At 44.5% G+C, this 27286-nt stretch overlaps 1 protein-coding gene across 1 annotated transcript in view; it reads left to right on the forward strand.

Annotated features, from left to right (window-relative positions):
• HECW2 (HECT, C2 and WW domain containing E3 ubiquitin protein ligase 2) overlaps positions 1 to 27286 on the forward strand; it is a 264692-nt gene that overhangs the window by 217434 nt on the left and 19972 nt on the right. The window contains exons 20-21 of the mRNA XM_054972580.1: positions 4635 to 4755; positions 9874 to 9987. Of these exons, the coding sequence (XP_054828555.1) occupies positions 4635 to 4755; positions 9874 to 9987 (235 nt within the window). The remainder of the gene's footprint in view (positions 1 to 4634; positions 4756 to 9873; positions 9988 to 27286) is intronic.

Here is a 27286-nt window from a genome sequence, read left to right on the forward strand (position 1 = left end):
TAAGCTGCTGCTGCTACATTGTCTACAATTTTTTTTATCATAGACACTTGAATTTCGTTTCTCAACAGAATAATCTTTTAAGGCATTAAAATTCTTCCACACATGGGGGCTTTATACACAGCAAGATGTCTGTTTTGCTGTACTGAGAGACAGCATGACTGTGATCCGGGCTTTTTTTCTGGGAAAAGAGGTGGTGGAACTCAGGACCACACAATGACGCCACTTTGGGTCAGCTGGAACAAGGGGGGAGTTTTCTAAAGTTTAAATCACCCTTGGCAAAAATGGTCACATGGCCTGCTTCCAGTGTTTGTGGCGTGGAGGGCAATCTAAACTCCCCTCTGTCTGGAGATCGGGGGCGGGGCCACCAGCCATGTGACCATTTTCAAGAGGTGCCGGAACTCTGTCCCACCACATGCCAGCTGAAAAAAAGCCCTGACTGAGGGCCAAGCTACAAGTGACGAATGACACTTGAACAGCAAGTGGATTGAGTGGAGGGCAAGTGAACAGGTAGGAATACACTTGCTGTTCAAGTGTCATTCGCCACTTGTAGTTTGGCCCTGAGAGCCAAGCTACAAGTGATGCCTGACACAGGTTGGACACTTAATCAGCTTCCCTCAAGTTTTGATGGGAAATGTAGGCATCCTGGTCTTGCAGCTGTAATGGGGAGCCAAGCTGTAAAACCAGGATGCCTACATTTCCCATCAAAACTTGAGGGAAGCTGCCTAGGGAGGTGGTGAGCTCCCCCTCACTGGCAGTTTTCAAGAAGAGGCTGGATGAGTACTTGTCAGAGTTGCTTTAGGCTGATCCTGCACTGGGCAGGGGGTTGGACTAGATGGTCTGTATGGCCCCTTCCAACTCTATGATTCTATAAGTGTCCAACCTGTGTAAGACGTCACTTGTAGCTTGGCTCTGAGTTTCTGTAACTAGTGCTGGAAGAATGTAACACTGGAAGCAGGCGCTACATTTGGATCTCTCTCTAATGTGTTGGGAAAGTGCTCAGAAATGCAGGCTGGAAATCCTGCTGTTCCCACTCCACCCCACTTTACCTACTTAGATAGTTTGCTTCAAAAAACGATGGCAGTCTCTTCTCTCGTGCTTTCAGCCTGATACCACTTTGGGTAATGGGAAGCCTCTGGCAATTTGACAATTTTATTAGTAGGTGATCATTTCTGTTGTGGCTTTATGTGACTAGTTTAATTTTACCAACAAACTGCAAAGCAAGAAGTTGCCTTTTATGAATTGTCTTTATGAATTGTTATTTTTTTTCACTGATGCAGATCAATATGTTGGCTTAATCCTGTTTGTACTCTCCTGTATCTATCCTAAAGACCTGTATCTGTCTAAGTATTTTGTCATAGGACTCAACATCAGTGGGTTGTATCCCACCACTTCCTTTGGCGGAAGACTGTTTTTCACCAATGGAAGGCTCCTGAAGGTGGAAGATGACTTCCACCACTGGGCTGAAAGAAGGCACCATTCATAATTGAGTGGAGCGTTAGGATATAACCCAACGTTTTGAACTCTGATCTTTCTGACTGCTGTTTCCCATATCAGACTGCTTTATGGTCCCATTTAGAGAACATGAATAGTCAAAAAATTACTCTATCATAACTAGGTGCTCACATGCACACACACATCTCAGGCTGGAATATTGTATATATAATCTGTTCTCATAATAACCATTCCACTCTATTGCTGTTCTTAAGTTAGACATAATTGCTATAATTGCCTGGAAAATTCTTGGCAATGGCCTCTGATTGGCTGTAAGAACTTGTCATGTGCTAAGACCGTGTTTCCCAACCATTTTTCTTTGGAGAAACCCCTAAATTAATTTTTCAAATCCCAAAGAAACCCTACCTATGAAAACATTTACAGGCCAAAAAAAAATTGATGGCGGAAGGCACAATACAGTGACTGCTAAATTATTGTCAAGAAAATGTATTTGTAATGAACTGTGCTCTTTCTTTCTTTTTATAAATCAGCTTACATAACCTTAATAACGGCAATATTTCAAGGGATATTTGGAATTTTTCACAGTATTTCAAAATAGTTATTTATTCTCATTTCTTGTGGAACTTCTGATAATGTCCTGCAGGACCCTGGCTGGGAAACACTGTTAAGAGCAGGGCTTTTTTTCAGCTGGAACGTGGTGGAATGGTGTTCTGGAACCTCTTGAAAATGGTCACATGGCTGGTGGCCCCGCCCCCTGATCTCCAGACAGAGGGGAGTTGAGATTGCCCTCCATGCCGCCGAGCGGCACGGAGGGCAATCTCAACTCCCCTCTGTCTGGAGATCAGGGGGTGGGGCCACCAGCCATGTGACCATTTTCTCCGAGGGCAACCCACTGAGTTCCACCACCTCTTTTCCCAGAAAAAAAGCCCTGGCTAAGAGGATAATTTAATGTCAGCTTATGAAACATGGGATGATACATTACAGAAATCGGTTGCCATGCTATATTTTTAAGTCCAGTCTTGTATAATAACAATAAAAGTAAAAAAGAATATTAAAATATTTGGAGGGCGGATCCTTAGTATAGATCAAGAATCTCCGACCACAGATAAACAAAATGGTAGGGGAAATCTCTTAAACAGCAAATGTGTATATGGATGTACTTTTGGCAATATACTCCTTCAATTTTAATACAGTGTGGTTAAGTGCAGATATTTTATGTGAAGAAATGCAACCCATGTGCCGTTGGGCAGGGCCCATGTCTTTTCTATACATCTCGCTGCCAGATTAAGCGATGGCGGCAGCAGTTGTAAAAGCTGGCACTCTCCTTTCCATATAGATCCTGTCTGTTGATGCTGAGATTGCGATGCACTCGCTGTGGCTTTCTCATGTTAGTGTTCGGCCGTCCTCTTACCTTGTAACTGATTCCAATAGCCTGGAGCCTTCCCAGCATGCCTTGCTGACTTCATTCACTCAGCGTTAGAAAGAGGAAGATAGACGGGAATCTGTTAAAAGAGTTGAGGGTGGTTCGAAAGAGGGGGTGTGTTTGGTTGCTTGTGGGAAGTATACATTCAGCCCACTTTCTGCCTCAGGCAAACAGATTTGGCAAGGTTTGGTGGTGTTTCGGGAACCTGGATCACCAGAGGAGACAGATAGAAAGAAGAAATATAAACACAAGCAAGAGACTGAAGAGGTGTCAGGCCCTTTCTGTTCCCACAACTGCGTTCCATCATGCATGTGCTCTGAGCAGTATCCATTTGGGGCCGATGTGTCCTTTTTTCACCCAAACCAGAAATAAAGATGATCTCTGTACTGATTTGGCTGCTGCTAGATCAGTTCATATACAGCGATACTTTCCTCCTCTCCTTTTCCGTTCCTTCCCCCACCTCTCTCTCTCTCTAAATATTTGTTCTGACATTTGAGCTTTGCACGCACACCATATTATTACCACACTTACAGAGGGGCTCATTAAGAGCTAAGGTATCATTTTGAGGTATGTAGTGATTTCCGCTCCTTGGATTTGATAACATATTTAGAAGGTTTCGAAATTTAAGAGGCGGCGCAGTAGATACAAAGGCTCTAAATGCAAGATACAGATGCCTGAAAAGTTGAAATGCAGCCTTACATATCAGAGTTTGCAACCCTTGAAGAAAGACAGAATTAAAATAGGAAATGAGTGTACTGAAGTTTCCCCTAAAGATAGCATTTGTGGTTCAGTTACCTGCTTTGCTTACCCAGTTGCAGTAAGTGAATATATAGGGGGAAATGTGGTTTTTCTGCATACAGATCTTTGAGAGTCCCTAGTTCCGGAAGTTAACTTTCAGGACCAAGTATGAGTTTGGTTATGTGTCATGCATACAAGAAGCTGAAGGCAGATTTCTGAGATGTCAAATAGCAATTAAGTTTACAGTTGACTATAACAGATTAAGCTCATTTTGAATTAAAAAATGCCATGCGTGCTACTTTTTCACAGTGTTTCAGAGTGCCTATGTGTGGTGTTCATATGTTTTCAATAACCTGCAGTCAAGAGTTGTATGTTCAAATGTGTATTTTCCATGCTGAACAAAGACAGTGCTTCGGGAAAGGCAATTAAAGTTTGAATTAATTGCATACAGTTTCCATTTTTCTTCTTAGTGGATAAAACAGGATGCTGTTTTTAGTTGAATTAAAAGGTTTGTGTGATTTATTTTTAATGCAAAACAATGCTTTCCCTCCTGCACCGTCAGTCTGGTTGTTTTCTAGGACATAAATGCTTAAAGCCACCCACAGATTATGGAAGGGGAGGGCTGACCTCACTTGGGTGATTCCCACAGTGTATTTCAACTTCATAGACAAGAGCGCATATGCAGGCTCTCTAAACATTCAAGGCATAACTAATCTATGTTAAATGCTCCGGAATGTGTACATTTGCGTAAGGACTTGTTGTGTCAGATCCAAGAATGCTTTGTCCATCTTCTTTGCAAAAATTCCAGTATCCAGTTTTTAAGTGAATGCTTTTTAACAATTTTATCTTGAATGGATCTGTTGGCATGCTTTTGTTTTATTCGTTGTAAGCTGCCTCAAGCAGGTCACTTTTTATAAATAAATTAAAAAACCAGCATGCACCAGGTGACCCACCGGAAATTGGCCAAAGACCCACCAGTGGATCCCAGTATGTTCAGCTTGGATTTCCGTCTTCCTTGCAGGGACTCAGCGCGCTAATGCCCGAGCTCCAGCTCCTTATAAAAGAGATTTTGAAGCCAAGTTGAGGAATTTCTACAGGAAGCTGGAGACTAAAGGATATGGGCAAGGCCCAGGGAAATTAAAGTAAGTAGAAGCATTTTACAGAATTGAGCATTTCTTACAATCAAAACATGGGACTTGCAAAGAATTTCTTCCCACAAACGCCTATAATGAAGCCCAGAATCTGGGTGTGTGTGATGGATGCGCAACGGTCCGACCTCTTTCTATCAGTTACCAAACACCGGTATGCCTGTTTGGTGTGTGGGCAGAGCAGATAACAGCCAATCAGGACTCAGGGATGGCTAAAGAAGCCAGATGGGAGGGGAGAGAGAGAGAGAGGAATCTGTCGGCTGTCATTTGCATCTCCAGAGTGGTAGGTGGGAGGGAACCTGTCTCAGGAGTCTTCAGGTGTCTCGGAGTCTGTCTTATGTGTCAGTGGGCTAAAGCAGTGAATGCCAATTCCCTGCTGTAAAGCAGGGTGCCAGTTCCCCGCCCCCAATGGGGGATCCCCCACCCCCACTCCTACGTTGCTTGAGGTACTTCCAGCACTCAAAAATGGGGAGGAAAGAGGAGGCAGCAGGTATGAGGAAAGAGGAAAAATGACTTCCACAAAAAGAACTAATTCTCTGGCTCCTGTGGTATAAGCCTGTAGTGGATCCAGCCCTATATCCTATATCTAGTTGAAGCACATTTGCAGTTAGCCAGGAGGGCCCAACCTTTTTGAGTCTGTGGGCACCTTTGGAGTTTGGACACAGGGTGGCGGGCACAATCACAAAATGGCTGCTGCAGGAGGTGGACACAATGTCAGGAAATGATGTTACGCATAACTCTTAATAGTAACTCTTCAGCATTTCAAGCAGAAGCTCTGTTCCACATGATGCCTTTTAGAATTAACATACTGTTTTAAAATACTGTTTTAAAATATTTTCTTGTATACACACAGCTCACCTTCAGTCACAGAGTGAAGATCCTTGCGCTGTGGTGGCAGTTGAGGCCAAAGCAACTTTTTTAAAAAAATCAGCACAGCCAATCAGATCTCCAGCGGCCAATCAAAAGCCCTGCCGGGAAAAGCCCCACCTGGCCCTGCCCACTTCCTAAAAACACTTGGTGGGTGCCAGGAAAGGTGTCAGTGAGCGCAATGGCGTCCATGGGCCTGTTGGAGGCCTCTGCAGTAAGCACATAAACGTAGCCAGAGAGATGTTTCAGCTATAGTGTTGGGTTGGAATGAAGGAAACCTTGACTGAAATCACTGTTCAGTGTATGTGGCAGAAGTGTGTAACAGACTCCCAGACTCTCTGTGCAACTTTGTTTTTTGTAAGGAAATTTTCCTGGAGAAATAATGGGGAGAGAGGAAGAGAATGTTTAACACTTCCCCTGAGGTCTGTTTTTTCCTCCCCTTTCCCCCAAGCTGTTTGTACTGTCAGGAATGATTCTTAAGAGGCACGGTGAGCAGGACAGCAACCCACTGCAAGGGCTCAAATTGCCCCCAGAAATCAGGGGTCTGGGAGGTGATTGGCTGTTGCAGATCAAAGCCAAGGTGTTGCTGCAGGGAACTCATTTGGGCCTGGCTGGCAGTGTCATGGGCCCAGGAGTTGATGGGCGTTTATTGCTGGGAGTGTCAAAATACCTTGAACTGGCCCTGTCTGCCATATTTATTTACTTAAAACATTTGTATGTCACTTTCCAACAAATTAGGACACTCAAGATGTCGAACAGGTGTAACAACAATTAAACACATATGCAGGAAGGAATGGCAAATGAACAAGAAGGTCTTCACCCACTGGAGGAAGACAATGACAGAAGCGGGCAGGCAAATCCCTCTGGGGTGGGCATTCCATCATTTTGGTGCCATGACCGAGAAGGCTCTTTGTAGGGCGGTCACCCAATCTAGTTTCAATGACAGGGCCCCCAAAGATGACCGTAATGCTCAGGTAGGTCTACTTGGGAGTAGACTGCCTTTAAGGTGTGCTGGTCCCATACCATATAGAGCTTTAAAAGTCAGCACCGGCACACTGAATTAGACCTGTAAGCAAATTGAAAACCAGAGTAAAGACTGCCGCAATGTGGTCCCCACAACTTAGTCTAGTTGACATTCTTGCCACAGCATTCTGTACCAATTGTAGATTTCAGCGGCTTTTCAGAAGCAACCCCATGTAGAGGTGGTGGTGAAGGAAAGTGCCCTCATAGCTGATTTACGGCATCCCCCTGCTGGGGTTTTGGAGGCAAGAGACTAGCAGAGGTGGCTTGCCATTGCCTGCCTTTGCAGCCCTGGTCTTCCTTGGAGGTCTCCCATCCAATTACTAACGAAAGCCAATGCTTAGCTTCTGAGATTTGAGGAGACCAGGCTAGCCTGGGCTATCCAGGTCAGGGTCCCATGTAGAGGGCATTGCAGCAATCTAATCTAGATGTTACCATGTGACCGTACGCTCCTGTGGCAAGATCTTTTTTACCTTAGGAAAGGCTGAAGCTAGTTGTGGTAGAATAAACCCATGGACCCTGCTCTGTCTGTACCTTCAAGATGTCGAGGCACCAGCGGCCATCCAAATCCCCCCACCTGGCAACATGCCACTCTCCTGCCTTTCCCAACTCTTTTCTTTCCCTCTTTTGGTAACACTGCCACCACCTGGCTGGCATGGGAACTACAAGCTGAGAGGACCACTGCTCCCGGCATCCCTTTCCTATGTTGCTGTTCTTAGCATGTTCAAACAGTGGAAGTCTATATGATACAGAGAACAACTACCAGCATTCAAAATGACAGAGCATTTAGTAAAGATAAAACGTCCACAGACATACTGTCAGCACAGTAACAGACTGAGCAAGGAATCCATAAGAAAGATGTAAACATGCGACTCTTCTGTCCCTCTTTACATGCCCTGGCCAATCTTATTCTAAGGGTGGCTCTTTAAACTTTGACTATCTTGTAGTCTTTTTTCAGGATGGAAGCCCTCCACACAGCAATGGCGGCCTTCAGCAGAAACCCAGGTGCAAAAGTTCCTTCCCCCTAGCTGGAATCAGCCAAAGAGAGCTTCTCCCTCTGTGCCAAGCGGTTTTATTCTCTCTGTTTGCCCACCCCACATGGGTCAAAGGAACTTTTCCTGAAATCTCCAGGAAGATACCATCCAGCACCTTTTACCTCCCAAATCTCTGCCCCCCGCCCCACTTAAGTATCAGCTTCCAGCTGCAGGAGTGAGCTGATTATTTCGTTGTCTCCAGCCAGGGAGGCCATTAATATTTCTAAACCACTGCTGGATGCTGCTGGAGACAATAAGCTTCTTCCTTCCTGCCTGTTCTCTGTTAAGAAAGAGAGGAAAACTTTTTAAATCGAAAGGGGAAGGTTTTGCACAGTCCAAACCTCCAAATTAAAATATATTTCTTCACACTGCTGAAAGGTGCTCCTGTCCTGTTTATCCAGGAGAAAGTCTAAGTCCAGCAGTACCCCCAAGCTACAAACCTGTTCATTTTAAGAGAGTGTAATCCCATCTAGAATAGGAGACATCTCGATTCACGGGTCCAGAGTCTTCGGCCAACCTGAGGCACCTCCATCTTGTCAGGATTAAGATCCTTATTTACTTTATTTATAGCCACCACAGTAGGGTTGCCAGCCTCCAGGTAGTGGCTGGAGATCTCCTGGAATTACAACTGGTCTCCAGGCCACAGAGATCACCTGGAGAAAATGGCTACTTTTGGAGGTGGACTCTATAGAATTATGCCACGCCAAGGTCCTTTCCCTCCCCAAACCCCACTTTCTCCAGGTTTCTCCAGGTTTCACCCCCCCCCCCAGATCTCCAGGAATTTCCCAACTTGGAGCTGGCAACCCTACACCACAGGGACCAAAAACAGTTTACACTTTTCTCCTCTATTTTATCTCCACAACCAGAGCTTTTTTTCTGGGAAAAGAGGTGGTGGAACTCAGTGGGTTGCCCTTGGAGAAAATGGTCACATGGCTGGTGGCCCCGCCCCCTGATCGCCAGACAGAGGGGAGTTTAGATTGCCCTCTGCACTGCTGAGCAGTGCGAAGGGCAATCTGAACTCCCCTCTGTCTGGAGATCAGGGGGCGGGGCCACCAGCCATGTGACCATTTTCAAGAGGTTCCAGAACTCCGTTCCACCGCATTCCTGCTGAAAAAAAGCCCTGCCCACAACAACCCTGTGAGGGTAGGTTAGGCTGAGAGGGTGTGACTGGCCCAAGGCCACCCAGGAAGCTTCCACAGCAGAGTGGGAATTTGAACCTGGTTCTCCCAGATCCTATTCCAACACTCTAACCACCACATCACGCTGGGTCTCTCTCGTCCATCCCCAAACTGCTTCCACCAGTTCAAGGCTTTCACAGCCTCCCCAGCAATTAATGGAAGCCCAAAATAGCGCTGAGTATCAGCCGCATATTGATGACAACCGGGTCCAAATAGCTGGATGTTCTCACCCGGTGGTTTCCTGTAGATGGCATGGGGGACAAGATGGAACCTTGTGGGTTAGAGGGCCAAGCAGAAGTCTCGCAGCGCCCCTTTCTGAAGCTTACCTTCCAGGTAGGTCCAAAAAGGTACCTCCCACTCCCCACCCTGAGAGGCGGTCCACAGGAATACCATGATGGACGGTATCAAAAGCCACTTAGAGGTCCAGAAGAATCAACAGGAGGATCTTCCCGGGGCAGGCCATCTGCTAGGGCAGACCAGCAGTGCTGCTGATGGGCCATTGAAGATCTGATTGGCTGTGCGGATTTTTAAAACGTTGCTTCAGCGCAGCTGCCACCACGGCACAAAGATATTTGCTGTGCCGCTGAAGGTGCATGCAAGATAATATTTTTAAACAAAATATTCCTTCTAAAAGACATCCTGTGAAGAAGAAGAAGAAGAAGAAGAAGAAGAAAGTTATGCATGATCTGACATTTTGATCCCTGACATTTTGTGGTTGGCTCCACCTCCAATGGCTGGGGCCCTTGAGGTTAGAAAGCTTGGAGATCTCAGCTCTAGGCTGCTCTCCTTCCCTTTCTCCTAGGAGGGAGGTAGAAAGATACTTTCTCTGAGATGATAGGAAGCCCCGGAAAGCGTTATCAGAACCTACAATGTTTTTAAGCGCTGATGTTGGATGAAAGATAAGACTGAGGTCCATAATAGTCATTACCCTGTGCAGTCTAAATGCCACAGGGAAAACAACCATTAAACTACAGGTTGTGACTTGCTGTGTTTCAATTTGTCTCACTGTGCAGATTAATTATCAGGAGAGACCATTTGCTAGAAGATGCCTTCAACCAAATTATGGGTTACTCAAGAAAAGACCTGCAAAGAAACAAACTGTATGTCACCTTTGTCGGAGAGGAAGGGTGAGTAGAACAGGGAAGTAGCCACCCATACTAGGTGCCCTTCGTTCTGCACTTTGCAGCTGTGCTCAGAAATTTTAGCATGCTCTTTGCGGTCTAGAGTAGAAAGAGGAAGGATTACCGCCAGGAAATGCCTCGTCTGAGACTAGAACCTACAGCTGTTCAAAAACCATTTCTCTCGCTTTGTGGCCTGTGAACTTTTTTTTTGCAAAGTATGAATTAACGTGCATACAGCTTGGGTCCCTTCCAAGTCTTTGAATCAATAGGAAAGGCTTGCTTCTATGTGTTGCCGAGCACACCCAGCACTCATGGCAATTAAAATGCAATTACTTCTTAGAGTTGGAGCTAATTTTAGCAGATATTTGGAAAGCTTATTTAAAACACCCAGATAGAACTGTAGTAAAGTTGTAGACTGGGGAAAGGTTGGCATGTTGTACCGATTTTGAGAATTTAGGGAGTCCAAGAAGCCTATGGTTTAGATCAGAAGGTAAATCAGCCTGAGGGATGCTTCTGTTTTTCCTCCTCTCAAGAGTGCACTCCCTGGCCCTCTTAAGGAATCACTTCCTTGTTTAATGCCCCTCTGCACGGACACTTCCCAGCAATGCCTTTTCACTACCAGGTTTGCAATATACATCACCACCATGGCTTGTGCCATTCCCCACCCCACCCCACCCAGCTGCTAGGAGCAGGGCCAGCCCTGCCCTGCACAGAGATCGTACAGAGGCTGATGGATATCTCCAACCAAATTGATAACTAAGGGGTTGTGCTATTATTTCTGCTCCTGTGCATTTTCCCGCACTCTGTGTCCAAACTGTGCCCTGAACCTCAAAGTTGTAAAGAGTCCAGTTGCACCTTTAAGAGTAACCAACTTTATTGTAGCATAAGCTTTCGAGAACCACAGCTGTCTTCGTCAGATGCAACTTTATTGTAGCATAAGCTTTTGAGAACCACAGCTCTCTTCATCAGATGCAACTTTATTGTAGCATAAGCTTTCGAGAACCGCAGCTCTCTTTGTCAGATGCAACCGTCAGGTTGCATCTGACAAAGAGAGCTGCGGTTCTCGAAAGCTTATGCTACAATAAAATTGGTTAGTCTTAAAGGTGCTACTGGACTCTTTACTATTTTGCAACTACAGACTAACATGGCTAACTCCTCTGGATCATTTGAACCTCAAAGAATCTCATTGCTGTCTGCCCTCTCAGTAGGCACGGACACCGTGGCATCCTCCTGGGGAGCTAAATGTCCCTTTATTTTAAGCTACAATCTAGCATACAAAATTCCCAGTCACCATTAACTTAAGCAGTCACTCTGTGCCCATGTTTTCATGCACTCTGCTAGTTCTGTACCAAATCCTGGTTTTTTTTTAACAATGAAACGAGCGCTGCTGTAGAAGCGTAGTTGCACAGAAGGTCTTTCCAGATGGCTTCTTCGACATACAGCAAATGATCCAAGATCACACTCCTGTTCTGCTGCCTTTCCCCAACATCCATACAGAGCAGGAGTCATTTTGCAGAAAAAGAGCTGGAGGAACTCATTAGCATAACTCATTAGCATGTGCCACGCCCCTTGACAGCACCAAAAGTGTGTCATTAGCATAACTGATTTGCATATGCCACACCCCCTGACATCACCTATCCTGGCTGTTTTGGACCCAATCCTGGCCATTCAGGGCCGAAATTGGGCCCAAAATGGCAAAAGGGGGCTGAAAATGGCCGAAAAGAGGCCCAAAATGGTCAGGATCGGGCCACTGCTGAGTGGGAGAGTGATCCACCACCCGTCAGAGGCCCCATCCGGGCCATTTTGGCCCCAATCCAGGCTGAAACAGGCCCAAAATGGCCGAGAGTCAGGTGGGCGGGGCCACTTGACATGTGACCTCTTTGGGGAACTGCTGGAACTGCGTTCCTGCACGTTCCCCCTCGAAATGAGCCCTGCTGCAGAGTATTCTGTTGCTAAGAAGATGCAATTATCTGCTCACTTTGGATGTATCTATTATGGTGATGACTGTCATTCTGAATGCATTTGTGAGTTACATGAGCGTCTGTTGAATAGTCCCTGTGGGATCACTGTCCACAAGTAAAGCGTTCTTCTATTCCTCCTCCTTCCATGTCCATACAATTTTATGTGCAGTGTTCACAAGTTTAATTTTACATATTTTTACGTAAATGTTAAATCGCTTTAGATATCGTCTGGTGACCTGCAGAAGGCACGTGTCAGGGGGAATGCCCCAGGGGACAGGCCATGGTTCCGTGGCAGACCTTGTGCTTTGCAAAGAAAAGGTCCCAGATTCAGTCCTGGGCATCTCCAGTTGAAGGATCTTAGTCAGCAGGTGTGGAGAAGGACCTTTCTGTAGCTGTGCCTCTTCAGTCTGGCCATAGCCAAACTAGGTTATGCTGTTCTCCGATTTAGCATGAGGCCATTTGGCCTGTCCATTGCAACCACGAGCTGAAGGCCCAGGGCCACATCTTCAGAGGAAGCCCACATGCAGAAGAGAAGAGGGGTAATTTAAAAATTACATTGGGAATGAGGAAGAATCGAACCAACACTGTGGAGGTAACTGCCCTTGAAACCATGTTATATTAATCTATACAGCCAATCCAAAGCCTTTCTGGCCAAGAGCCCCACGTGACCCCCTCCCTTTTCTAAACCACTTGGTGGGTGCTAAGAAAGAGGTTGGTTTGTGCCATGGCACCCATTGACACCACGTTGGGGACCCCTGGTCTAGTGGTTTGACATGGAAAAAATAGCAGTGTCAGCAAAGATATCCTCACCACCCCATCCCCCCTCAGGGCCAAACCATTTAATGAACATCTTTGATCTTTTTTTCCCTGTAGCCCCCATATCAAGACAGTGAACTCTTCAGCTATAGAGTTCATCTTTCTGTTTAAAACAGACCCCCCCTCCCCTTTCTCTCCCATGACACGGAGACAGGCTGTAGTGCTCCAGGTACTGGGTAGGGACTAGTTAGTCTGTGGTATTATGAAAAATCATGTTTGCACACCTGAAACAACGTCAGTCGTCAGGGCAGAATGCTGTAGAAATGGCTGTTGTGGCAAAACAGCTATATAAATGTTTTCCCCTGTTGTAAATACCTAGAGCATCATGAAACATTAAGTTGTCCTGAAGGGCAGTGTATAAATTGAATGTTATTATTATATTATTATTATTATGAATCCGCTTCCAAGACCTCAGCTTCTAAATTTGATTTTCCCCGTCAACAGTATAATCAGCAGTTGGCACTATTTAACTGAAATAGTCTGAAGTTGTTTCTCACAGTCCCTATCGTTCTATAATTGAATGAGATCTCTGAGCTTTTACACGTGACAGAATAATGGTTTGGTATCTAAAAACCAAGCGTAAAGAACAGTTTCCTTTAAATAGGATGGTGTGAAACAAGCTGTCTCGGCTGCCTGTGGTAAGAAGTTCCACAGCACTAAAAACATTCACCGTGAGGAGAACTATAAATGACATAAACGACATAAATAAAAATAATTTTCCATTGACTAAACCTTTGAAAATTGTGTGTTCTGAAAGACACCGAAAGGTCTCTCTATGTTGCAGCCCGGCTTGTGTGTCTGTCAGCAGCCAAAGTGGTTTGTATTTAGAAAATATCTAAGTGCATCTCGGAAGATAGTGAATTAAAAGCCATGGTATTTCCATGCTGGAATGGTAAAACATCTGCTCAGGCAGCTGTTGTGTACAAATGCAACTCTGTCTTCAGCTTTTCTTCAGCTGAGTGCCAAGGATTTAGTTGTACAAGAAACCTGAGTGGCAGAACAGGTTGTTATGAATGAACAATGCATGTTAACTGTTTGTACGGGAAGAACTGGTTATGGTGGCTAGAAGGAGGTTACGGCCAATAATAATTCAGATGAATCTTGACTTTGGCCGTTTTCACACTGCTTACCAGCCATGGAACATCGCGCCAAGCTCCCGGAACGACAGCATCGCAAGAACTCGTGCGAAATCACGCCAGGAAGATGCTGTCGTTCTGGGAGCTTGGTGTGATGTTCCATGGCCGGTAAGCAGTGTAAAAATGGCCTTTGTGTGTACAGGAAGGAGAGAGAAGAGGAGCCATTCTCTCTGTAGCCTCTTATGGCCACTGTTAATTCAGATTGTTTCTGATCCTCTAGCTCAGGGGTCCCCAACCTTTTTGAGCCTGTGGGCACTTCTGGAACTTTAACACAGGGAGGAGGGTGCAACCACAAATGGCCACCATGAGAGACAGAGCCAACCACACACACACACAGAGGAAGCCCAAGCACATGGGACAAGAGTAATAATTGGGGGGGGGGACAAGAAAGAAGAAGAGGGAGAGACTAAAACCAGCACTGTGGTTGGCAGCTGCTGCCAAAACAATCAGATCTCCAGAGGCCCCCTACCTGCCCCTGCCCGATTTCTGCGAACGCTTGTTGGGCACCAGAAAGGTGCCAGTGGGTGTCACACTGGGGACTCCTGTCCTAACAAATTAGGGTGTGGGTGTGTGTTCTGTGCCGTCAAGTCACCGCCAACCTATGGTGACTCTATGAATGAAAGACCTCCAAAATGTCCTATTAGGGGGCAAAGCCTAGTTAAAGCTTTAGAGTGCTTCTGGAAACTGTAGGATGCTTATGAAGAACATTCATGGTGAAAATCAAGGCTGTGAGCCATGGACTGTGGGGAAATGGAAATCCTGTGCCAAGCTTCTTCTGATTTTTTTTTTAAATTAAAATATTCTAATCACACCACCTGCTCTCAGGATCTTACAGCAACAAAGTATATCACTAAAAATCTATAAAACATAAAACAGACTGAACTGTTGAGCAGCAGTGGTCCAATCAGAAACAATCGTCCAAAGACTTTCCTGAAAAGAAAGAAAGATAGATAGATAGATAGATAGATAGATAGATAGATAGATAGATAGATAGATAGATAGATAGATAGATAGATAGATAGATAGAGCGACCGACCGACCGACCGACCGACCGACCGACCGACCGACCGACCGACCGACCGACCGAGCCAGTTTGGTGTAGTGGTCAAGAGCAGCAGGACTCTAATCCGGAGAACCCAGTTTGATTCCCCACTCCTCCTCTTGAAGCCAGCTGGGTGACCTTGGGTCAGTCACAGCTCTCTCGGAGCTCTCTCAGCCCCACCCACCTCACAGGGTGATTGTTGTGGGGATAACAATAACATACTTTGTAAACCGCTCTGAGTGGGCATTAAGCCGCCCTGAAGGGCGGCATATAAATCGAATGTTGTTGTTGTTGTTATTCTCCCAATTGCCACCAGAAGGGTGCTCTGCTAGATATATTGGAAGTTGGGTTCCAACCTCTAGGTGGGGCCTGGAGATACAACTGATATTCAGACTGTGGAGATCAGTTCCCCTGGAGAAAATGGCTGCTTTGGAGGGCGAACTCTACAGCTCTGTAGCCCGCTAAGTTCATTCCCCGAACCCCATCGTTCCCATGCTATACTCCAGCAATTCGCAACCTGGAGTTGGTAAACCTATCTGGAAGGCTGTGCCCTAACACTGGAGCTACCACTGAGAAAGCCCTGCTACTTGCGGAGGGCATCCAATAAGAATTTTAACACTGGGAAATACCTATGAGGAGGGGGGGACACAATTTTGAAGATTAATTCTTAGAATTGTGAGAACGATGCAAAGCACATTTATGTATGTTCTCTTATGTTGCACCTTTGGTTCTAGTAGCCATGGGGAGCAGTGCAATTCTCTGGAATTTGAGCACCTTTTCTTCTCACTAAACATTGCCCCCTCCCTTACACATTCATCCCACTTTACAGCCAGAAGGACTAGACATTTGCTTTTCTAAAAAAACAAAAACAGACATTACCAAGATGTTTCATTCTTGGAGCAATACAAAAATGTGTATTATTTCCAGTGCCTAGGGTAGAATTGCAGGATACTCCCAGCCCTAAATGAGGCTTTTTTTAGTACCTTTTAGTTTTTGTGCCACTCTTTTAAAAATATAAAGTTCCACTTGTAAAATAGAGGGTTTGTGGGTATTTCCGCATAACAGTCGGTCATTTATAGTTCTGTCCCAGGATAAGCTTGTGAAGAGAGAAATTAAGGGATCCTGCCAATGTAGAGGAGACTGGATTCTCATGTTCTGCTTTCAGCTTCGCTGCCAACAGACTCTGCCTGGCAAAAGTTTCTGCACGGTTACCTTTGTTTGTTTATTTAGGGATTTTTATACATAACCTTCCTACACTCCGAATAGGCCACAGAGAAGAAACATCAATCCAGCAGTTCAACAATTATATAATTAAAACCACATCAGATATCTACTTCTGAACATGTCCCTCCTTTGTAGATCACAAAACCCACAGAATGGGGCCAGGTACATATAGGAGGCATTTTTGTACAGGCTTGGGGACATCCCAGGAGAGTTGCAGATGTCACGAGATCTTGGCTGGAATTTGGAGAGGGGGAGCAGCCCATCTGTCATATGTGTCTCCCCACATATCTGCCATGAGTATTTTCTGTGTGCTGGGCTGTGTGCTGGTTTTCTGAAAGTGCGTGAAGTTGCGTACTGATGGCCTGTTTGGCTGGGAGTTGCTTATCTCGCAGGTGCCTACTGTGGCATCTACTTTCGTTTTTGCCGATGCTTGAGAGTGTGTCCTTGAGGGCCGGCTTGAGCCTGGGAACTGAAAATGAAGTCATTTTTGCTTCTCTCCCAGTCCTTCTCTCCTCCAGTCTCAAAACCCTTCCCCCTCCCCTCCTGACCCATTCGCGCCAGAATCATAACTGTTCATATCCCAAAGGAGACTTTGCCTATAACTGACCCCTCCAAACTTTCATACATCACTTCTGCCAATAACCTTGTGGGAGTATGCTGATACCGATAGATCTCTGATAAAGTTACTTTAACTCATACATTGGAGTGTGTGCAGTGGAGTACTATGGGGATCTAACTGCCAGAACCTGACACCATCCATCACAGTGTAAGCCAGGCAGACGGGAGGATTGCAGGAACCGCCAGCCATTGCCACCACGTGAGCCAGGCAGGTGGAGGTGGCAGCAATTCAGGCCGATGGGCTGGCCAGTCCGTGGCCAGCAAAGAGAGTGATGGGAGGAAGTAAGTCCTTTAATCAATATATCATAAACCCTAATAAATAGACAATAAAATCCATATTAGCAGCGCATCAAAGAGAATCCCATATTCCTGTTTAAAGATGATAAATTATAATTTGCTTTAAGGAGCAAAGTTAATACCAGAATATGCGCAAGTGGTTTTTCAGCTTCAGTGATGCCCACACTTTGTGGTGTGCCCCAGGCCACGCTACACACAAGATGCCTTCTGGTTTCTTGTCTTGCAAAACACAGCAAGCATTTTTATGACATTGGTGCGCTGCCGCTAGTGATTAATGGCATCTTTAGCATTTGAAATTTTTTAAAAAATATTTCTTTCAATGCGGGTGCGTGGATGTCCAAGAGGAATAAATTCCCTTCCGTGATATTAATACATGGATTTGCAGTGTAAACTGCTTTCACTCAAAATCTAAATTATAGCGCCTGAATCACTGTGATTCAGACCAACCTATTTAATCCTGAAGGACAGAAGAGGAAATACTTGTGCTATATATTTGAGCTTCAGCCACCATTACTCAGTTTACTGTCTCGTCTCATCTGTACCTACATGCAAATTTGTGCCAGAATTCATGTTCAGTCATATGTGCTCTTGTGGCCAAACCAGCTATGGAAATACATTTGGTTGGTCTTGATCATATGATTCCATTAAGGAAATAAACCACGACATCTTGTGCATCTGCACATGTGTACGTGGGTGTAATTTATACAAAGTCAGTTATAAATCAGGTTTTAAGTCTGGAAAAGTCTCAGTCCCAGCAGAAGGATTGGGCGTTCATGCCTGTGATAAATATTGGCGGTGGAAGGCAATGTTGAAGTGACACATTCATCAGACCCGCAGATGGGAAAAGACAGCAAATTTAAAGGCTTCTATTCCTGTTGGGATTTTAGCAAGTGTTTTCATTTCAGTCATGAAAGAATTAAACTATTTGTGTTACTAAGTTAGTAAACTTATTTGCATGTAACCACTCAGGCCTCGAGTTTGGATTCCCACCATAGAGATGGGAGCCTCTAAGCATAATGAGGTAGAATTAGGATTTTCTATTGGACAACCTGTTTATCAGGGGCCAATTAAGTGATGCCATATACTGAAGTTTTATTGCTCTGTTTTACTTACTTTCTCACTTTCTTTCACTCACTTTCTAGCAAGATGTAGTCAGTTTAGCAAATTATTATTTTTCTCCAATGTAACCCTATTTTTATCCTTTAGTAAAGTATTCTTACAGAGCTACACTGGAGTGTGTGTCTGTTCTCATTAATTCCAATGCACAGTCTTTGCATTAACTCTGCTAATTTCCAACTATTCCTTCATCAAAAGAATAATTTACAGTATTGTGGTCAGTGCAGGGCCAAGGGATTTTGTCCTCTCAAGCAAAGTACAGTTTTACTAACTCTCCCATTTAGTTCCTAAACAACCTAATGTGGGTTCATGGAAAATTACCTACAGTTTCCTGGGATATAACTGTCTTTTATTTATTTATTAGCACTAACTCTATAATACTCATTGCAGGAGGTCACAGCTCCATGGCAAAATGCAGTTTAATGAGTGTTAAGGGTCTCCCTCCCACCTTATCAACTCAAGGGAGTTTTAGTATGACTCAAAGATGAACAGATTTATTGTCGTTTACATAAATGTGGAATAACTATTTGCTGAATTGGTAAAGTTCCACCATTCTAAGTTCATTGATGGGCTGAGAAGTCTGTTATCGCCTCTTAGGATTGTACTACAAACCTTCATCTCATCCCGAATAGAATGGTTGCGTATCTCCTTCCAGGCGATTGTGCACGCTCTTGATGGCTACAGTACAGACACATTCTTTCTTAACACACCTTAGGATGCCATCTTATGTTACACATACCTGTCTTCCCTTACACAGACACGGCTTTAGGAAGACATACTCTCCAAAACTGGACAAGGCTGTCTGGGTGGAAGAAAATAAGTATCTTTGCCCTCTTTCTGCCTATAGGATTGTCCAGAGGTCATTTCGTAGAAAAAGAGCTGGAGGAACTCATTAGCATAACTCATTAGCATATGCCACACCCCTTGACATCACCAGAAGTGTGTCATTAGCATAACTGATTTGCATATGCCACATCCCCTGACATCACTTATCCTGGCTGTTTTGGACCCAATCCTGGCCATTCAGGGCCGAAATTGGGCCCAAAATGGCAAAAGGGGGCTGAAAATGGCCGAAAAGGGGCCCAAAATGGTCAGGATTGGGCCGCTGCAGAGTGGAAGAGTGATCCACCACCCATCGGAGGCCCCATCCGGGCCATTTCTGCCCCAATCCAGGCTGAAACGGGCCCAAAATGGCCAAGTCAGGTGGGCGGGGCCACTTGACATGTGACCTCTTTGGGGAACTGCCAGAACTGCGTTCCTGCGCGTTCCCCCTCGAAATGATCCCTGGGATTGTCCCATTTCCTTCTAGGCCATTCCTGTGTGTTTGCCATCAAGTCGCTTCCAGTTTATGGCAACCCTATGAATGAAAGACCTCCAAAACATCCTATCATTAACAGCCTTGCCCAGATCTTGGAAACTGGAGGACGTGGCTTCCTTTATTGAGTATTTGTATTGTTTTGCCTTGTTTTCTGTTGCCTTCGTCTTTTCCTAGCCGTATTGGCTTTTCCAGCGAGTCTTGTCTTCTCGTGATGTGACTAATGTACAATCGCCTCAGTTTTGGCCATCCATGATAGCCACAAAACTCTTCTCCAGCACCACATTTCAAATGAATCAATTTTTTTTCCTGTCAGCTTTCTGAATGTAGTTACCATTCCTGTAACTACATGGCAAAATGATAGCTTAGGAACAAAACAACACAGGCTGTTATGTTTAAACAAGATCATATTGCAGAATGACTTTCAGGCAAAACATGAATATATTGAAACAGTTTGGATTCAAAGAAGATCCGGTTGTTTGTTTGCTTTCCTTCACTTATACCATGTCTTTTTCCCAATGGGAGGACCCAAAGTACTTTACATTAGTCTTCTTTCCTCCATTTTAGAACAATCACAGAAACTGGGCATTTTAGAACTAAATGAAGTATATGGATTTCTGTTTCAGCTCCATCTTAATCTTGGGTGAAAAGGTTTATGAATAGAATAGCAGAAGTTGTTATTCCAGACAGATGTATTTGATTCAAGTGGGAACATGCAATTCTACCTCTAACTCCAGCAATGGGGAAATCAACCTGTCAGTCACAAACAAGATCCTCATAGAGTCACCTGATAATGTGACTTTGAAGCACCTTGTGGCATTTGGAGAAGCCTGACATAATGGGATCCCTATGACTTAGCTTCCCATGGAAGCTGCATGTGAATTAAATATAATTAGCGAGTCATAGTAGAGTGACTATTGATGTAGACAAGAAAACGGAGAATAAACATTTCTCCTTGTGGGATGGATATGACAGCAAACAAAAAGACGTTCTTCAGATACACGAGGAGCAAATGGAAGGCGAAGGAAGTGAGACCCCCCCACCCCACTGCTGGGTGAAAATGGAGAAACTCTGAGAGAGGACAGAGAGAAGGCAGAAAGGCTCATTGTCCACTTTACCTCAGTTTTCTCCCTGGAAGAGAGATCAGGCCCACCTAGAGAGGGTATTGGGAAAGTATGGCTTTGGGGCTGCTGGTTGTCAGGGGCAGAGAAGTTGTGGAGAAGTACCTTGCTGTACTGCATGTGTACAAATCCCCTGGCCAGATGGCGTGCACCCAAGGTACTGGAACGTTCAAAACAGCTTGCAGACCCTTTACTGATCATCTTCCAGGCCTCTTGGAGGGCAAGTGATGTGCCGGAAGACTGGAGGAGGGCAAATGTCACCCCAGTCTTCAAGAAAGGGAATAAGGATGATCCTCGGAACAAGGAAGTTGTGGCTACCCAATTGATTGATTTATCATGAATGTATGCAATGTTTATAGAAGTATTTATAGAAGTATTAGAAGATATGTATAACGAGGGGCAAATTGTTTGTCCCGTACTGAAGAGACTAGAAAGAATAAGATAGAGCATAGAAATAGCACAATTATGATAGATAAGCTTAGAAGAATTTGAAAGTATATTTTAACAAATGTATCAAAGTTGATATGAGTAAAGGGAAAATAGAATGTGGGGTTGGAAAACTGTTGGAAGTCAATAAAAAGGGGGGGGGAAGGGAGGGGGTTAGAATTGGAAAATTTCAGGGAATGTGATTGTAAATGATATGGAATGTTTCTAATCCAATAAAAATTTTTACAAAAAAAAAGGATGATCCTCGGAACTACAGGCCAGTCAGCCTGACCCCTGTCCCAGGGAAGATACTGGAACAGATACTAAAGGCTTCAGTCCGCAAGCATCTGATGGACAACAGAGTGATATGGGGAAGTCAGCATGGATTTGTCCCCAACAGGTCCTGCCAGACCAACACCATCTCCTCCTATGACTGAGTGTGAGCTTTCATGAGAGCCAGTTTGGTGTAGTGGTTAAGAGCTGCAGGACTCTAATCTGGAGAGCTGGGTTTGATTCCCCGCTCCTCCACTGGAAGCCAGCTGGGTGACCTTGGGCTAGTCACAGTTCTCTGGAGCTCTCTCAGCCCCACCCACCTGACAGGGTGTTTTGTTGCGGGGATAATAATAACATACTTTATAAACTGCTCTGAGTGGGCATTAAGTTGTCCTGAAGGGCGGTACATAAATCGAATGTTGTTGTTATTATGAGTCACACCTCACTTCTGAAGAAGTGAACTGTGCCTCACGAAAGCTCATACCCTACAACAAATTTTGTTAGTCTACTGGACTCTTGCTCTTTTCTACTGTTACAGACAGATTAACACAGCTACTCGTCTTGATCTGATAGAGTGACAGGTTTACTGGATTGTTGGGATGCAGGATGGTTAGATGGACAGGGAACTGGCTGGATAACCACACCCAAAGAGTAGTTGTCAGTGGCATCATGTCTGCTTGGAGGGAGGTATCCAATGGAGTGCCACAGGGCTTGGAGCTTTTCAATATTTTATAAATGATCTGTACAAGGGTGTGAAGGGATTACTCATTAAATCTGCAGATGACACCAAACTGGGAGGAGTAGCAAACACCCCTGAAGATAGAGATAGAATTCAACGAGCTCTGAATACACTGGGAAAGTGGGCAGATTTGAATAAGATGCGATTTAACATGGATAACTGCCAATTTCTCCACTTGGGTAACAAAACTGCAAAGCATGCATACTGAATGAAGGATATACTTCTGGGTAGCAGTGTGTGTGGACAAGATTTTGGGATATGGGTGGATGAGAAGCTAAATGTGAGGAGTCAGTGTGATGCAGCAGCAAAAAAGGCAAACACAATCATGGGGAGTATCAACAAAGACATAGCATCTGAATCACAGGATGTCATTTTCCCACTATATACCACGTATTCCCACCATATACCCCACCTGCAGTATTGTGTGCAGTTCTGGAGGCCTCACTTCAAAAAGGATGTGGACAAATTGGAATGGGTGCAGAGGAGAGCAACCAGGATGATCAAGGGCCTGGAGATCAAGCCCTACGAGGAAAGACTGAGGGACCTGGGAATGTTCCGTTTGGAGAAGAGGAGATTGAGAGGAGATACAATTGCTCTAAGTATTTAAAAGGCTGTCACTTAGGGGAGGGAAGGGAGCTGTTCCTGTTGGCAACAGAGGATACGACTTGAAACAGTGGGTTTAAACTACAGGTGGGAAGATAGTGGCTAGACGTTAGGAAAAAATTCTTCACATTAAGGGTAATCCAGGAGTGGAATTGGCGGCTTGGGGATGTGGTGGGCTCCCCCTCATTGGCAGTCTTCAAGGAGCGTCTGAATGAATTGTTGGAGATACTTCAGGCTATTCCTGCATTGGGGAGGGGGTTGGACTAGACGGTCTGTAAGGCCCCTTCCAACTCTATGATTCTGTGAGTCCCTCCTGATAACTGATGGATCCTCTTGTTGATCTGAAGAACATCTATCTCACCAGAGAGGAATATGTTTTTGAGGTAGAAAAATACCCTGGACCAACAATAAAATTTACCATTTTTAATGTTAGTAAATACATGTATTTTTTGCCTTATGTGAAGGTGTATATTCGGGCTCTGGGTGCTTGGGAATTGTAGAATGCATTGTCTTCTGCCACCACAACCATTTTTTTTAAAATCATGGGACATTTTCTTCAAAATACTTTGGAATTTGGCTTGGGGGTAGACTGTATCCCAAAATATAATTCATGTAAGGTTTTTTCCCCAGGGTGCTGTCAGTTGACTGAATAGCTCATCATCTAGGAAAGAAGACAAAACACTGATTCTGACTAAAAAGATTTGATCAGAGGCGAAGAAGCGTGTAAAACCTTATTAATGAAATCTGAATTTTTATTTGTATTTTAGTAGGCAGTCAGTAGGGACGTACAAAGCTTTTGCTTAAGCATGGCTGCATTCTGGTTCAAGGGTAATCCAGAGTACAGAATATTTTTGAGTTTTATATCACTGTCAATTACCTTATCTATCTGCTGAAACACGTCAGAAATACAAAGAAATTGCTTTTGATACAAGCCCAATTTTTTTTCTGGAGAACGTAAACATTAGTAACAGCATGATAAGGCCATTTCCATGAAATGACAATTCTCTGAGGGGGGTTGCTTACAAGCTCTGTGGCTGCTGGTTAAACACAACAACCACAAGGCTTCCACATGGTGGGTTTTCCTACATTTTCCATACCTTAGTTGTCCCCCCTTCCCTGTGCCAGAGCTTTTAAAAAAACAAGTAAGCTCTCCAGTTGCATGAAGGGAGGGGAATGACTACTACAAGAAACTTGGAACAGGGAAAATGGTTCCAATGTGGGTGGGCCTGGGAAAGATCTGGGCCGTTTCCACACGGCTTAGCTTGTTACGGAAAACAGCGAAATCCCGCGTGAAGACGCGATAACAGCGTCTTCTCGCGAGATTTCACTGTTTTCTGGAACAAGGTAAGCCGTGTGGAAATTGCCTTGGACTTCCCAGTCTGCAGGGCACCCACCTTGGCTTTGCTGTGATCTTTCCCAAAAGGTCGTGGTAAAGCATGCTTAGGAAAGATTGCAGAAAAGCTGGAAGGTACACGATAGGACATCGATGTTGTGTGGGAGAGAGAAATGCTTCCCATCAGCCGCAAAGCTAGGGTGGAAGTGACCGAAGTCACAAATACGTTGGACAGTTTTTAAGGATTTATTTTATATAACAAGGATGTGTTGAAAACACTTCTGGGATATGGGTTGGTTGTCACCTCTCTCAACATAGTGACGACTTCCACTTTTTAGAAGGGTGCAGTGGGGAAGGCAACTGCTGAGCCAAACAAAAACCGAACTCAGATCAACTGCCACCAGTCTGCAGGGTTTTTTAAAAACCAAACATGGCGGCTTCTCCTCTCTTCAGAACGGTTAAAGGCTTTATCATTTGTGCTGAGGTTTGAATAAAAACGAGTTGGAACTCACGCAGTTGTAATTCAGAGAAGGAGAGGATATTCCATTCAATAGGAAGGTGTGGTTCGAGGCCCACCCTACGAAGTGCCAAGGAGTGAACTGCATTTTGATCACTCAAGTGGTTAAATAAAGAGGGATTTTTTTTCCTCCTCACATAAGACCAACCCCAGTGGTGTTTTTGGAAGGATGAACAGTTAGTTGTCTGTCATCCTCTTCCTCATCGTTATACCTGTCATCTCCTTGAAATCAAACTTGAGGACCATAAAGTTTTGTAGGGTTCCACCTTCAATCCAAGTTAAGCTGGTAGACAGAGGGAAGCTTGGGGCCCCCATGAAGATTTTAAAATCAAAATGGGGATCCTTGGATTGCTAAAGTTTGAAAACCTGTGTGCTAGAGGTATCAGTAACCACTGTGACACGGGGCCTACTGAAACTGCATTTGACTCTTAAGATACTGGATAGTCTATCTTGGCTCAGCGTTCTCAGCCTTTTGAATCCCTGCTGGACTTTTACAAAAATTATGCTCCCCTTCCTGAAGGCTTGAAAATGTGGCAATATCTCTGTCTTAAAATTAAATTAGTAGTTTTCTCAGCTGCCACTGTAGTTCACAAAACAGAAAGGGAAATGCCCTCTTTCTGAACCTTTGACTCTGCCTTATACACTCATCTCTCCCAAACTCTGCTCCCCGGTGTTTGCCAAGGTTTGAACCTGGGGCCTTCTCTATGCAAAGCACATGCTTTTCCACAGGTCATTTACTGAGCAAGATGTTCAGTGCTTTGACAGCCTTGTAACTAAGAGCCAAGCTACAAATGACGCCTGGCACAGGTTGGACGCTTGTCAGCTTCCCTCAAGTTTTGATGGGAAATGTAGGCATCTTGGTCTTGCAGCTGTAATGGAGAGCCAAGCTGTAAAACCAGGATGCCTACATTTCCCATCAAAACTTGAGGTAAGCTGACAAGTGTCCTACCTGTGTAAGGCATCACTTGTAGCTTGGCTCTGAGGAGAGAAGAGCCCGTGGAAATGAGAGAAGAAGGGGTTGCTGGATGTACCAGTGCATCTCTGAGGAGAATGGAGCCATGTGTCCATGTGTTTTTGGAAACCAAGGAAATTCGGCTAAGTAATAGGGAAGAGATGCTTCCCCACCCGCACATCTGTGGGGCAGAACAAAATAACCAGTAGAGGCTGTTCAGTTTTGGACATCTTGTGCACGTCTTAAACTGTGCAGAGAGCCATCAGTACTCCAAATTTGTGACTAAAGCTTTGAAAGCATTCATCTTGTGTGCAATGTCATGCTTATGCAAACTCGGAACTCATTGGTGGTAGCATTAAAAACAAACCCAAAACTATCTGATGCTGAGTATTAACTTTATATTTAATCCCCTTTGGTTATGAGCCTGTGAGAAATGTCAAAGACAGGGACTTTAGCCTCACTGCTGTTTTAAGTAATGACAGAAAATGTCTCCAATTTGTGTGCATTTACCTGTCATCTGGGAAGTGAATTACCTTTAATTTCAGACAGCTTGTGAATACAACCCCTAATAATTAAAGGTTATATATAGAAGTCAGTAAGGCGTACCAGAAAAAGGATAACATCTAAGTAACTTCGGATTTAACCGAAAGGTAAAAGCGTAAGAAGAGCCCTGCCGGTTCAGATTGTGTTCCATCGAGTCCAGCTTCCTGTTTCACACAGCGGTCAACCAGTTACTCCAGAGGGCCAACCAATGGAGTATAGAGGCCTTCCCCATATCCTGCCTCCCAGCACGGGCATTCAGAGGTGTACTGCCTCTGTACGTAGAGACTCTCTTCAGTCACCATGGCTAGAAGCCATTGATGGACCTCTCCATGAATCTGTCTGACCCCCTTTTAAAGCCATGCTCATCAGCCTCACTAGCTCCACTGAGAGCTGAATTCCACAGTGTCTTTACTCATAGAGTAAACAAGTATTTCCTTTTGTCTGTCCTGAACCTATTTCCCAACAACTTCGTTGGGTGCCCCCAAGTTCGAGCAAAGGAGGAAAAAAGCTCTTTCTACACTTTCTGTATCCCATGCATAATTTTATAAACTTCTATCTTGTCTCCCTTTAGCTGTCTTTCTTCAAGACTGAAAAGTCCCAGACCCTCCAACCTTTCCTAATAAGAAAGGTGCTCCAAACTTTGATCATCCTGATTTGCTCTCCTTTGTTTTTTTCCCCAGCTCTGCAATATCCTTTTTGAGATACAACAACCAGAATTCCAAATAAGGCCAAACATTAGCTCCATGCAAGAGCATTCCAATATTGGCTGTTTTATTTTCAATCCCTTTCCTAACTCTTGAAATCCTAACTCTTGAAATCATGAAATTGCTTCTATTTTCCTAAGATGATATTTCCTAAGATGCACTGGTATTTCATTTCCAACTTTGATTTTTGAGATGGTGATATTAATGGAGTTTATTAGGACGGGCCATTTATCAGAGATTTTTCTGAGGATTTTTCTGCCTCTTCCACTTCCTCTGAAAGGCTCAAACCAATCTCTCTCTGTTTAGAAGACATTACTGAAAATTCCTCAATATTTTTTTTTACTGAATAATGTCATAACTAGGGGTCATTTAGTAGAAAAAGAGCTGCAGGAACTTATTAGCATGACTCATTAACATGCCACACCCCTTGAGATCACCAGAAGTGTGTCATTATCATAGCTGATTTGCATATGCCACACCCTCTGACATCACCGGAAGTGTGTCAGAAGGCAACACCCACCCCTCAGGCTCCACCCCAAAAATCTCCAGGTATTTCCCAACTCAGACAT

This window comes from Eublepharis macularius, chromosome 2 (assembly GCF_028583425.1).
Source record: "Eublepharis macularius isolate TG4126 chromosome 2, MPM_Emac_v1.0, whole genome shotgun sequence".
NCBI lineage: Eukaryota > Metazoa > Chordata > Lepidosauria > Squamata > Eublepharidae > Eublepharis > Eublepharis macularius.